The following is a 14740-nucleotide window of genomic DNA, read 5'->3' as shown; positions in this document are numbered from 1 at the left end:
TGTGTGTGTGTGTGTGTGTGTGTGTGTGTGTGTGTGTGTGTGTGTGTATGTGTGTGTTGTGTGTGTGTGTGTAAGGGGGAGGGTTTGGACATAGTTGGGAAAATTATATGATTAAATAATCATTGAGGCTACAGCATTCAGGACTAAGGTTGAAATGAGCAGATACAGCTTACTGGCAGGACACTAAGAGAAATTTCTAGAAGGAAGATTTTTCTTTTTTTTTGAAAGGGGAGCTGATCAGGGTGGATATGAGACAGGCAAGGAAAAGCTGAATTTGGCATTGTTCCGACTCCTTAGACAAGTGGACAGCATCTATCCCAAACCATCTATCTCTGTGAGAAAATTGTTCTCACCACAATGATTCTTTTCCAGCACCAGGTAATCTTTGGAAAGCCTCATTAGGGAGGGAAGATTTTATGTGAGTTTTGCTTTAATATTTACCCCTCCATTTCCCCTTTTTACCAAATATGAGAAGAAGGAAAAAAGTTAATCTTTAGGGGAGTCTGATGGTAATGTTCCTATGCATTGCATTTCTTCCTTTGAATGGTTAACCTCTTAGGCTAACCTCCTACAATGGAGATATTTTCTTTAGGAACGAGCTTTCTGCCAACAAGGATCAAAATCTTTCCTCAGGCCCTCTGAGAGAGCATGTACTGAGTATTGTGGAGCCAGCAGAAACACACCTTTGTGCTGTGGCTGAAGCAATTTTGTACAACAATCAAAATGAAAGTAATTTCTCCTCAAGCTTTGTTCAAAATAAAATGGAAAGTCCCTCCTTTTTGCTTTTATTTTTTAAAAGGTGGAAGTGGGCAGAGAAACAAAGAGGAGGGGAGAAAGCAGAGAGGCGGGAGACAAGTGGTGTTCGCCTTAAGAACAAGGAAAAGAACATGACATTTGGCTGTTTTTTTTTTTTTTTTTAATGAAAGAGCTTAGCTTTTCAGCCAGCCATTTGAGATGTTCCCACTGGAGACTTGTGTATTGTAGACCAGGCCAAACAGAAGGCCTGTAAAGCTGAAAGCACTCCCGAGTGCTGTCCAAACCAGATTAAAACATTAATTGGGTAATATTTAACAAACTAAATTAAAATACAAGAAAACATAGATAATGTTAAGATATAGTTTTCTACCTTAAAATGCAGCCTGCAGGGTTCCTCATGTGTGGTTTAGTGGCCCCCATTTCTATTTGGGTTTGACACCATTCTTGTAAACTAGACTGATTCATTCAGTAAATCCAGTTAAGATGGAGGAAGAATTGAGATTTTCCTATGTCACCTACAAATTATGATGCCTGCTAAGTCCCTACATATATTTTCCCCACACCTTCTCAAAAGGGTAAATTAATAGTTTGTTTTCTTTTCTTTATTTTTAAATTTTATTATATTATATATTATATTTTTATATATACATATACACTATATATATTATATATATACTATATTATATTATTTATTATAAAGAAGATTTATGTCTGGAAAAGAAAGGTCTTTAAATCAAACCCCTCCCTTTTGCTGATGAGAGAAGCAGGATTCATACCCAAACCTGAAAGGCCCTCACTTCAGTAAAGATACAACCACTCTGCTTCTGATGGAGCTGAACTAGGCAAGGTTGAATGTATATTCATCACACTTAGATTGTACATCTCATATGCTTTTCGTGAATTATTTTGTATTATGGTTATGAGTGTGAAAACATTGGGGCATAGTGAACGGAGGACCAATCTTGGCATCAGAAAGATCTAGGTTTGAACTCTTATCTTTGACACATATCATCTCTGTGACTATGGATAGGTTTTATAACCTCTCAGTGCCCACAGGCAACTTTCTGAAGCTATAAATTACAGAACAGCTACCAATCCTCATTTAAGCATGAAGTTTCCACACTGGGAGTTCTCTATGTGGATAAAATCACAAGTTGCACTTTATCCCTCCTTCCAAAAAATAGCTGTTTGTGTAAGGTACTGTTCCTTTCTTATATTACCATTTTATTTCCTGAAATGGGCAGAAAATGACATAAGGATAAGAAACACAGGAAAGCTGCTTGAGGGAAAACACAGACAGTTCTGAGAGAACCTGAGAGAAAGCAGCCTCTCAGAGGTCAAAGTATTTGCTGATGGTAAGATGGCTGTGATAATTGAGTGTTGGCTACTTATGTCCTCTCTGAAAGAAATGGGAATTTGGAGTTTCTCAGCATAAGATGGAGGTGGGTAACCACATAGGAAGAGATTTTGATTTGAGAAATAAGAGGCATGAGGATTCAGCTTAGAAGCCAAAATATTACAATTCAGAAGCCAAAACACAGGATCCAGAGGAGCTGAGGAACAGAATGGAGGAATAAAAGATAATTAGCAGTTACTTCAAACTGAGCCCAATTCACTAAAAACAAATAGACTTGATCGCTTGTGGTGTCAGGGAAGGGAGAAAAGAAATCTGGAACTCAAACTAAAAAAAACCCCAAATGCAAAAGATTGTTTTAACATGTAATTGGGGAAAATATTATTAATAAAAAAAGACAAAGAGGCTCAGCGATTGTACTGGGGAGCTAATCTTATTGGAGGAAGAATACGGCTGATTGAAAGAGCAGATTGGAGGAAAAAAAGCCTTTGCTGTGATTGTTACCAATGATCTCCGATTATCTTTTTTTCAGTCTCATCCTTCTCAACCTCTCTCGTGCATTTGACATCACTGACTGCCCTTTCCTCTTGGATATTCTATCTGGGTTTTCATGATGTTACTCTATCCTGGTTCTCCTTGTCTAGTCATTGATGCTCATCCAGATCCCACAGCCTAACTGTGGGTGCACTACAAAGTTTTCTACTTGGCCCCCTAATCTTCTTTCTCTGCTTTTCTTCTCCCTCTCTTTTTCTCTCTCTCCTCAATTCTCTCTTTGTAACCTCATCAGCTCCTGTTGGTTTCAATGATGTCAATGACTTGGAGATGTATATGTCCAGCATGGTTTTCTCCCCATAACTACAATTCTGCCATTGCAAACTCAGCGTGTATAAAACAGAACTTATTATCTTTGGCCCCCCCAATTTATCTGTCTTGCACACTTCCCACATCTATGGAAGGCATCACCATTCTTCCTGTCTCCTGGGATCACAACCTTGAAGTTATCTTCATTTCCTCACTTTCCCTTGCCCCACATATCAAACCAGTTGCCAAATCTTGCCATTTCTCCCTCCACAACACCAATTGCATTTAATTCCTTTTCTCCACTCATAGAGATTTATCTCAGAAGTCTCCTAACTGGTTTCCCCACTCTAATCTATCCTCTGAATTGCTGTCAAAGGGATTTTCCATAAATACAGCTCTGACTTCCCTACTCAGTAAACTGCAATAGCTTCCCATTGCCTTTGGAATCAGATGTGAAGTTCTCTGCTTGGCTTTTAAAGCTCTTCACAAACATGTTCCCACTTATATTTCCAGCTTCCATTTATATTACTCTTCCTCCTGCACTCAGATCCATTCAGACTGGCTTTCTCTTTACTCGTTACACATTAGACTTGTCTTTCTACTTTTGCATGTCTCCCATGCCTGTGATGCCCTTCTCCCTCACCTTCAGCTCAGAGGTGGAATGAAACATGCATTTTCCAACACAGCCAATGTGAGAAATTATTCTGCTTGATTGTGCACATTTGACACAAGAGTTTTTTCTTCTTTAGAGTTGGGGGTGGGAAGGTGGGGGGAGAGAAAACAAATACTTGTAATTTGTAAAAAAATGTATATATGTACACATATGCATTATATATACATTTATACATACATACTTTCCACACACATGCATTATATATACATTTATACATACACACTTTCCACACACATGCATTATATATACATTTATACATATATGTATACACACTTTCCACACACGCATTATTTATACATTTATACATATATGTATACACATATGAATTATATATACATTTATACATATGTGTACACACACACACAACACAATCTGGTTACTTTTCTTGCCTTTGTTCCTCTTAGTATCATTTCTACCTCTCCTATAAGTGTCTATGGGACTGTGATGTTGGAGTCCAAATACAATGGTTCCATTGTCCTTGATGGAGAAAAGTTTTTTTTTCTCTCCCCCTCCCCTTCTCTCTCCCTCTCTGTCTCTTCCTCTCTCTCTTTCTCTCTCTCTTTCCCTTTTTCCCTCCATCCCCTATCTCCCTATATTTGTTCATTTACTATTTTAGATTGTCAGCTCCCTGTTTAAATATATTAGGATTCACTTGTTTTAATTTTATGCCATATTTGTTCTTGTTTTTCTTCTTGCTTTTTACTAGTGCTGATCTTAGATAAGAAAAGTAGACAGTCTGACATAGACATCATCTGACTATTATGTGCTCAGTACTGTGCTAAGAATGGCAAAAGATAGTCTCTTCCCTCAAGGAGATCACAGTCTAATGGGGGAGACAATAAACAACACTATGCACACACAAGGTATTAATAAATAATCAGCAGGAGGAAGGTACTAGGAATGAGAGAGAGTGGCAAGGCTTCCTGAGGAAGGTGAGATTTAAGCTGGGAACTGAAGGAAGCCAGAGAAGCCAGGAGGGGGAGATGAGCAAGGAGAGCTTTCCAGGTGTGGGGAATAGCCAGAGGAAATGCCTGCAGCTGAGAGATGTCCTGTTTGGGAAACAGAAAAGAGGTCAGTGTCACTGGATAGAAGGTCATTCGCGGAAAATTCCCAAAAGAATAACAAGTCCTTTCCAGTCTGTTTCATTTTCTGTGTGTGATGTCACTTGGTGCTCACCATGCCCGGCACCTTATTAGTTTTTTCAAAGAGTGTTTTTCTGATATACACCTGAGACCATGAGGCAGTGAGGAGTTTTGTATCTAAGTCAGGAAGCTCGGAGTTCAGATTCAGTGTCAGATACTAGCCGTGTGTCCTGGCCAAATCCCTCAATCTCTAAAGGTGTTTCCTTCTTGGTAAAATGAGGCTAATGATAGCAGCTACCTGCTAGGCTGTTGTGGAGCACGTGATACAGTCTTTGTAAAGTGAGTCTTTGGCCTTTCTCACTCCTTCAACACGAAGGGCATGTGGAGTATTCAGGAGGGCTAGCACCTCTGGTGTGAGGGTTGCCAAGCCCTTTTCAGGACTACTCATCTACCTTTGGCATCCGCCTTCACCCAACTCTCACCTTTGGCTCCAAGAAATGGTAGCACGCACAGTGGCCACACGGATAAAAACCATCTTGGCAGATGGGTTAACCCGGGTTAAGGGTAGCTGACAGGTCTCAAGCCCATTGGTGAGGTAAGGGGGTGTCTACCTAGCCTATGAAGATTTGCCTCAGCAGAAGGGGTAGATGAGAACAATTTGTTCCCAAAACCACGAAGGTGGCTGAAGCAGGAACTGGGGAATGCTTAGAGCTCAGTCAGACATTGAAGATGCCAAGGCCATCCAATACATCCTAGGCCATCACCAGTTATCCTTACTTTTTTCTTGTCACCGGACTTTGATGACTGAAAGATTGAGTGAGTCTGAGGACTTTGTGCATCTCTGCTGCACTTAAATCCAATTCACATCTAAGTCGAGACATCTCTTATCCATGACTTTTCCCCACTTTTGTATAGATATGATCAAGTATCCCGATTGACTTGATTTGGAGGGTCTTGTCAAGTGCTTCCTAGAATTTACCTAATTTATTTATTCATTGTTAGCAATTGATGTTGACGGGCAGGTAATTATTTCCCAGCGGCCTTTTGGTGAATACTTATCATAAGTACTGTAATGTGTGATGAGCAAATATCCGAATGAAAAATTATTTTCATTGCTTTTGAGCATACAATAACAAACACTTTACCAATCTCCCTTCTTTGTTTTGTTTTGTTTTTGCCTCTCCCAACAGTACATCCTTCTAATTAGCCACAAGTTTCTTTTCTTCTGGTTTTCTTTATAGAAAAATGTAAAGATTGGCATGATTTAATTCCTCCATAATATCACTCATTGGTCACTGGACAAGGATGTCCCATTTAGTGTACCCATAGCCTAGTTAAAGTTTATGTCTAAAGTTTATGTTTAAAGTCAGTCTAAAAAAAAAACCCCTGTGATTCTTAACGTCTCTTGATTCCTTTTTTGGTGCTCCAACCATCACTGCAAAACAGGAGGGAGCCACACTTGGATGAGGGCCATTTTGTACTTATTTTTGTTTCCTGGGTTGCCATGGAGAGAAAAGTTAATTTCCAATCAATCAACAAGCATTTATTAAGAGCTTAATAGGTGCCAGGCAATGGGCCAGGCTACTGCTAATGATTCTTTCTATGGATAGGATAAGACTTAAGAAAATGATTTCTGTGGAGGGGGCAGTTAGGTAGTGGAGTGAATGGATCACCTGGTCCTGGAGTCAGGGGGATCTGAGTTAAAATCTGGCCTCAGACATTTACTAGCTATGTGACCTTGGGCAAGTCACTTAAGCCTCAGTTTCCTCATCTGTAAAAGGAGCTGGAGAAGGAACTGGCAAACTTCTTTGGGATCTTTGCCAAGAAAACCCCAAGTGGGGTCACAGAGAGTCAGACATGACGACAGGACTGAACAACAAAATAGGTAACTCACTGCCTCCTAAGGGAGATGGAAATGCCTTTTCTCTTTACTCCCTTTTCCCCTCCCCCATTTATTTCTCTCATGCAGGCATCAGTTAAACTATACCAAGGCAGGGAGGACAGATTTTAAGCTAATAGAAACCATTTAAAACAAGCCTCTGTGGTTTTTGGTTACCATGGTTCTAAAGCTGCTACATTTGATTTACAATTATAATCTACAAGAGATTGGAGGCCTTCTATCTCAAGGAACACTTTTGCATTTTATTTTAATCAATTATAGTGAGTTAACATTTATATAAGCTTTCTATGCAATTATTATACCTATTTTTACAGTTGTGGAAACTGAGGCCCAAAGAGGTTTATGATTTGGGGTTAAGCTCTTTCTTGTTCTGTTAATCTGTTTAGTCTATATTTTTGTAAATATGTATAAATTTTGTTTAAGGATTTTTTTGGCTTATTTGTCATTGGGCAAAATAGTCAGCAAGCATTTATTGAGCTTGGGAACAAGTGCAGTTCTGTGCTAAGCAGATACAAAAAAGGTAAAAACATAATCCCAGCACTCAAAGGGCTTATATTTAATGGGGGTAGACAACCTTAAAACCACTCTATATATCCAAGATCTACAAAAGAATAAGTGGAAAGTATTCTCCAAGGGGAGGCACTACAGTGGGGAGGAAAGAGAGGATCCTGGGGAAGGATTTTGGTCAAAGGTGGTATTTGAGCTGGTTTCCTTGATTTCATCTTCATTTGTTGTGAATTCTTTTTCATTTCTAACACAATTTGTTTTTCTTAAAAAATCAGACCAGTTAACTGTTAATGTATTTTGTTTGTTTTAAATAGCTCCTACTTTTGTTGACATTTAAATATTTTTTCTTTCCATTTTATGAATCTCTTGATTTTTCAAGCTTTTTATTTTAATGTTTCATTTTGTGTGTGTGTGTGTGTGTGTGTATGTGTGTGTATTTTGGATTTGTTGCTTTTCTAGTTTTTGTTTTTGGTTGAATTCTCAATTCAAGCATCTGTACCTGTGTGACTTGAGGACAGTCACTTTATGAACTGGGTCTCAGTTTCTTTATCTATAAAACGAAGGGGTTATATTAAATGGGGGCAAGCTAGGTAGCACCACAATGCATAGAGCATTGGGCTTAGAGTTAGGAAGATTTATCTTCCTGAGTTCAAACCTGGCCTCAGACACTTCGTAGCTGTGTGAGTTTTCCTCAGTCTCCTCCTCTGTAAAATGAACTGGAGAAGGAAATGGCAAATGACTCCAGTATCTTTGCCAAGAAAACCCCACATGGGTCACAAAAGGTCAGACCCAACTGAAAAATGACCAAGCAACAATTCTAGATGGCCTCTGCCTTCACTTTCATTTCTCAAGCTGCTGTCCTGCAATTCCCTTTACTAAACTGTCTCTTGCCCACCATCCACCATATTATACTGCCTTTCATTTCAGGGCTCCTGCATCATCTACAATGTTTCCTGTGCTGTTTTTCTAATAATAGCAAAGGGTTTCCTTCTTCCCTTTTCCTGATAGTAGCTGTTTGGGCACACATATGTGCTTTACTGTTAAATGCAGCCTGACTCTGCTGAAAATATATCATCCTTATCAGCTGGAGGGCTGGTAGATGCCAGCACAGAATGCAGAATTTCTCCATAGTCTTGGCTCTGGCTACTTTGGAATGATATGAATTAAATATCTGTGAAGAAAAGAGGGAGACATGAATTCAAGGGAGATTGAGCCAATAGGAAATCTGTAGGGACTGGGATCTGTAAAATGGGGATAATAATAGCATCCATCTCCTGGCATTGATGTGAGGATAAAATGAAATAATATTTGTCAAGCCTTTGGAATAAAGCTTGGAACATAGTAGGTGTTTAATAAATGCTTGTTTCCTCCATGGAGAAATAAGTCCCAGCTTGTCAAGTACAAATGTCATCACCAATTGTGAATCAGTGGTTTCTTAAGAACTTGTTGCTGTTGGGATGTTCACAAAAGAAGCCTTACTGTCCAGTATATAGCATCTATGAAGTAGGCGCATTTCTTCATTAAGCCTACGAAACTCTAATGTCTTCGCATCAATTCTTTTTCTGCCACCATTGCCCTTGTCTTTCTCATCTGGAGGATTGAAATACTTAAGTTTCAGTCCAGAGAACTGCAGTTTAACCCTAGTGATCTCCAATTTGGTACTAGGATGTGACAGCAGACCATCATGGCCAACTCAGAGACAGGGCAGCTTGACTCAGCTGAATCAACTTGGAATGTCAACAGTGCATGTTCTTATGGAACACCCTTTACCTGCTATGGCTAAATTGAAAGATTGGAGAAAGGTAAAGATGATGCAGGCTACCTCCCTTAGAGTTGATCCCACAAGAGACAGAAAAGAATCGGAGAAGGTTCTCTGAGAAAAGGTCTAGTTGCATCAGAAATTAAGAGAATTAGAGGCTGAAGTAATACAATTATGAGCTGAGAGGGAATTGTGGTTTAGAGGTAGAAAATGTCCAAAGTATACAACTGTGCCAGCCGGCTAAGATGCAGGCAGGTTATTGTTAGGTCCTCAGATGCAGAAAATCGGTGCTGGGCTTTTGGGAGAGGGTGGAGAAGGTAGGGGCAGAGAATGGGAGAATGAGGAGAGAGCCTAGAGAGAAGTAACAGAAATATACCTTGAATTGGCAATGAATAAGAAAGAAAAACCCTCCAGCAACTCTTCTGTTACCCAAGAAGCTAATCTGCTTCCTTCCCTCAAAGAACTCCCCAACTGTCAACCACGTGATCCTGAGACTGAAGGGCATAAATATAGCCTGGCTAGCAGCCAGCAAAAAAGGAAAAAATAAACCCGCCATCATCTCAGCCTTTGAGGTATGCTTAATATGTTTATCAAGGAGATTGCTACATGTGTAAAGTGAACACTGGGTTCCTTCTGTTTTGGGGAGAGACTGTCCATCTTCTCTGGAAACTGTGCATAGAAGCAGAGAGATTGAAGAGGTGGTTTTAGTTCATATTTTTAAAAATTTACATTTATTTATGATTAGTTTTATCATTATATTTATGATTAGTTTTATTTTATTTAATATTTATCATTGTTTATTAATTTATTATTTATTTTAACATTTATATTTATTTTAGTATTTATTAGTATTATTTAATGTTTATTCAATTTATTTACATTTATTTATTATTACAAAGTATTTCATATATTTCATTGGCACTGGGGTGTTTTCAGATCCCTGTTAGTTGTATCTGAAGCACTTGGGAGATGGTGAGTGATAATGGTGAAGTCATCATGGGTCCCTTCTCTTCTCCTTCTACATTTTATCTTTTGGTGACCTTATCTCATTGGTTTCATTTTTATCTCCTTTCTGATAACTCCCAGAACTTTGTCTCTGGGTTTAGCATTTTTCACCAATCACCCATTGGACGTCTGAAATTGTTGGGCCTGAGACCTGCAGTTGACACAGTGCTTGGCACATTGCAAGCACTTAATAAATGCACATTGACTGACATTTCATTTGAAATGTCTTAAACAGAATTTACCATCTTTCCTCTCAAACTCACTACTTTTCCAGGCCTTGAAGGCACTACCATGCTTTGAGTCTTCCAAATGTACAACCATGGTGTTGTCCTTCCCTTCTTACTTTCCCTCACCACACATAGCATCAGTTGTCAAATCTTGCTGTTTCTACCTGACAACTTTGTTTAACTCTAAACCTTTTGCTCTACTCATGCAGCTACCACCTTAGTCCAGACTTTTATTACGTCATGCTTTGATTGGTAGAAGAGTCTGCTAATAGGATTCTCTGCCTCCAAACTTCAGTACATTTTCCACACTGATGCCAAAGCATATTAACATAACAAAACATATTATTAACATCCTTAGGTATGTTAATATGCCAATTCCACTTCCCACAGCCTGGTGAAGGTTAGTATTCCTCTAAGTCAGGTGGTCTTAACCTTTTCTCTATCACGGACCCCATTGGCTGTCTCATGAAGCATATAGATCCATTCTTAGAACAATGCCTTTAAATGCATTAAATAAAATACATATGATTGCAAATGTATCCAATCATATTGAGTTAATTGTGTATTTTTTCCCCATTTTAGTTAATGGATCCCATGAAATCTCTTCATAAACCTTTGGGAGTCCATGGTCCCCAGATTAAGAACAGCTACTCTAGGATATACCAGTTCTAGCAAGAGCAGCCTTCTTGTTTGTCATTTTCTACATTCAAAGAGAACATAAAATGCAAATAGATGAGAGAGGAAGAAACCTGAGAGCCCCAGGCAGGATACTGACCCTGTAGCTGTCAAACACAATGTCAAGTCTATAATTTTCATCACAGAACATGGGAAGAGAGCCACAAGTACTGCCCCAGGGTCCCCTGCCCCAAAGCTGCAGAGCAGGGGATGAACAGGTCTAATAATCAGCACAGTCCAAAGAACCATTGGTTAAATCAAGCCCCCTGGCTATGAAATTAATCACATTGGTCCTGCTGTTTTTATTGATCAGCTTTGTAGAGGTCCCAGACACTGAATCACACCAGAATTTGAGGATGGAAAATTAGCGGGAAATAAATCCCAAACTTTGGTGCATGATGAGGAAGGGGTTGGGGCTCATCTCATATTCTCTTTCCTGAAAGGGGTGTCAGATCCATGGGCATTCCTAGGGAGATGTGAGACCCAGAGAACAAGTTTGTATCTAGTGAAATGATCAACTTAAAATGGTTATTGAGCTTTTGAGACAGAAAGGGCTCATCAATCCATTAGCATTTATTAGGTGTATGCCATGAACCAAACATAGTCCTAAGCCCAAGGTATAGGAAAAGAAGCAGAAGACAGTCCCTGCCCTCTGTCTAATGAGAGGATCAACAAACATACAGACAAAGAAGTTATATACAAGACAAAGAGGAAACAATTAGCAGAGGGAAGGCACTAAGATTAAGTGGGATTGGGAGAGGCTTTCTGTAAAAGATAGGATTTTAGCTGGGACCTGAAGGAAGCCAGGGAGCCAGGAGGCTGAGAAGAGGAGGGAGAGCATTGCAAGCATGGGGGGAGGGGAGGAGCAGCTGGAGAAAATGCCTGGAGTCAAGAAATGGAATGTCTTGTTTGTGGAACAGCCAGGAGTCCAGTGTCACCGGACTGAAGAGTGCATGTCAGGGAGTAAGGTGCAAGAAGACTGGAAGGTATGAGGGGGGAGCTTGTGAAGAGCTTTAAATGCCAAATAGAGAATTTTGTGTTTGATCCTGGAAATTATAGGGAGCCACTGGAGTTTATTGAGTAGCATAGTGACATAGACATGTGCTTTTAGAAAATCACTTTAATGGGGACAGCTAGGTGGCACAGTGAATAGAGCACTGGCCTTGGAGTCAGGAGGACCTGAGTTAACTTTGGCTTTATACACTTAACACTTACTAGCCATGTGACCTTGGGCAAGTCACTTCCCCTCTCAAAAAGAAAAAAAAAGAAGAGAAAAGAAAAAGAAAATCACTTTAGTGGATATGTTCAGAATAGAATGGAGAGGGGGAGAGACTTGAGGCAGGTAGACCCATCAACAGTTTATAGGTGAGAGGTAATTAGGGCCTACACCAAGTGGGGACAGTGTCAGAGAAGAGAAGGGAATGTATTCAAGAGATGTTGCAAAGGTCAAATTGACAGGTCTTAGCCACAGACTGGATATGAGGGGTGAGAGATAGAGAAGAACCCAGGGTGACTCATAGGTTTCGAGCCTGAAGGATTAGGAGGAGGTTTTCAGCCTCTATAGTAATAGGGAAAGTAAGGGGTGGTGGTGGTAGGGGTTAGGAAGAAAGATAATGAGTTCCATTTGGGAGAAGTTGAGTTTAAGAGGTCTCCTGGACATCCAGTTTGAAATTATCTGAAAGGCATTTAGAGATGTGAGATTAGATGTCAGCAGAGAGGTTGGGACAGGACAGGTAGGTTTGGGAACCATCAGCATAAAGATGATAATTAAATCCATGGGAGCTGATGAGATCACCAGTGAAATTGTACAGAGGGAGAAGAGAATGGGTCCCACAACACAACCCTGAGGGACACCTACAATTAGAGGGAGTGATTTGGATGAGGACTCAGCAAAGGAGACAGAGAAGGAGCAGTCAGACAGGTAAGATGAGACCTAGAGAAAAGAGGGTATCAAGGAGGAGAGAGTGGTCAGCAGTGACAAAGGTCACAGAGAACTCCAGGAGAGTGAGGACTGAGAAAGGACCATTGGATCTGGCCACTAAGAGATCATTAACAACGTAAAAGAAAATGATTTCAGTGGGAAGACAAGGTTGGAAGCTATTTTATAGGGGATTAAGAAGAGAGTGAGAGGAAAGTGGCGGCACCTATTTTCAAGTTTAGCCACAAAAGACAGAAGAGATTTAGGACAATAATTATACAGACACAGACACACACATAGATACGTTTTGTATAATAATTATCACCTTCAACAGTAGCAGCATTAGCACCATGAAAAACAAAATACGATTACCTGTAGTTAAACACTTGAAGTTTTCTTAAAGATTCAAAAAGACCAAAGAACATTACTTTTTTTCCTTTGAAGCAATCACAGTTAAGTGACTTGCCCAGGGTCTCACAGCTAGTAAGTGTCTGAGGCTGCATTTGAACTCAGGTCCTCCTGACTCCAAGGATGGTGCTCTATCCACTGTACCACCCACCTGTCCTAGAATATTACATTTTTAAAGATTATTTGTCTTATTTCCTTAAGGTTCACCCATCTAGCTTACTTTCTTTTTAAAAAAGTATTTTATTCATTGCTCTTAAATCTTTTAAGACTTTCTGAACTTCAAACACCCATGTACACAAAAAAGTTGTTTCAATTGAAAATCAAGTACAAATTTTGTTTAAGCAATTGGCAATATTGTATCAGCTTTGGGGCAACATTGATGGAAACACATTGTAAGCCATAATGAGGCCATCCATAGACACAAAGAGTCCATGGGATATTTGCAGGAACTGAATTCTGAGTTTCTATGGATAAAAATAGAATGCTTACATCCATGTGTCATCCACACTTGCCTAAGAAGTATCTCTCTAAATTCAACACTTATAATTTGGTTTTTAACTGGCAAGTGAGTTGCTTCCCCTTACCAACATGTTACCTTTAAAACTAATCCGCACCTGTAAGCATTAAGTTCTAATGTTCTAGATCCATTCAACTCACCTGAACTTAATGCATGCTGAACTTGTTCCATGATGATCCGAGGGGATGCCGTATTACCTTCAGTCCCTTCCACCTCATACGTTGGCATAGTCACTTGGGAAGTTGTCTCTTCTATCATAGGCCCAGATGAAGCAGGAAACGTTGGGGTCTCATTAGGAGTGAGGTCAGCGCCAGGTGGTACAGTTGTGGGAGTTCTCAAGGGTCCTTCACTGCTCTTTTGAGGGGTGGCGCTTTTAGTTGTGATGGAGTCTGTGATCACACTGGTTGGAGACACCTTTGGTGGTAACAAAGATGATGATGAATTTGAGTTCGATGGCTCAGGGGAGGTGACTGATTCTCTGTTTGATGTAGAAGGGGAAACTGTACTCAGAGTGACTGTATCATTACTGACTTCTGGTATTACAGAACTAAACACTGCATGGGACGTTTTAAACTCATCTTGGCTGCTTGTTGGCAATGTTCTAGGCAAGGACCGGTCTTGGACTTCTCTTTTTCCATCCTGGCCAACAGCAGTAACTGTTGATTCAGATATAGATATTTTACTGATGCTTTCTGGGTTTGTTGGTGTTACTGATATGTTTCCAGGAAGTGGAGTTATCTCAGCTGACAGTGTCACTGTTAATAATGAGTTATTCTGTGTGCTATTGCTGGAGGAATTGGTAACATCAACAGTATTTTGTGGAGGACTGGTTGAGATTGAAGGTAATGTGGTAAATTTTGTTGGAAGAGAAACAGGAAAGGTGGTTGATACAGGCAGACTCTGTACTTGTAAACCTGTGGAAGAATCAATGACAGGTTGTTAACACTGAGATTGGAAAAGTGAAGTTGTTATCCTAATTCAGTCAGTGTTGTTATGGTAAATATTTAACAACTGGCTTCCAGAAAAAAATAAAACAAAACGAAACTGTATCTATGACATACTTTAAGGTTTAGGTTACATTGTTACCATTTTCTCTATCACTTTAAGTCTTGAAAATTAACAAGACAATCAAAACATGATTTGTGACATTTGCTGATT

General features: G+C 39.7%; 1 protein-coding gene across 1 annotated transcript in view; it reads right to left on the bottom strand.

The window, feature by feature from the left end:
• The window catches only part of PARM1 (prostate androgen-regulated mucin-like protein 1), a 129142-nt gene that overhangs the window by 26555 nt on the left and 87847 nt on the right, over positions 1-14740 (bottom strand). Inside the window, exon 2 of the mRNA XM_069091825.1 lies at positions 13723-14496. Coding sequence (XP_068947926.1) covers positions 13723-14496 — 774 coding nt within the window. The remainder of the gene's footprint in view (positions 1-13722; positions 14497-14740) is intronic.

This window comes from Petaurus breviceps, unplaced genomic scaffold (assembly GCF_028583685.1).
Source record: "Petaurus breviceps papuanus isolate PSGF00001 unplaced genomic scaffold, PetGlider_PUasm1.0 126, whole genome shotgun sequence".
Classification (NCBI taxonomy): Eukaryota; Metazoa; Chordata; class Mammalia; order Diprotodontia; family Petauridae; genus Petaurus; species Petaurus breviceps.
Note: the sequence above shows the minus strand (reverse complement) of the source record. Positions and strands in the feature narration are given on the sequence as shown.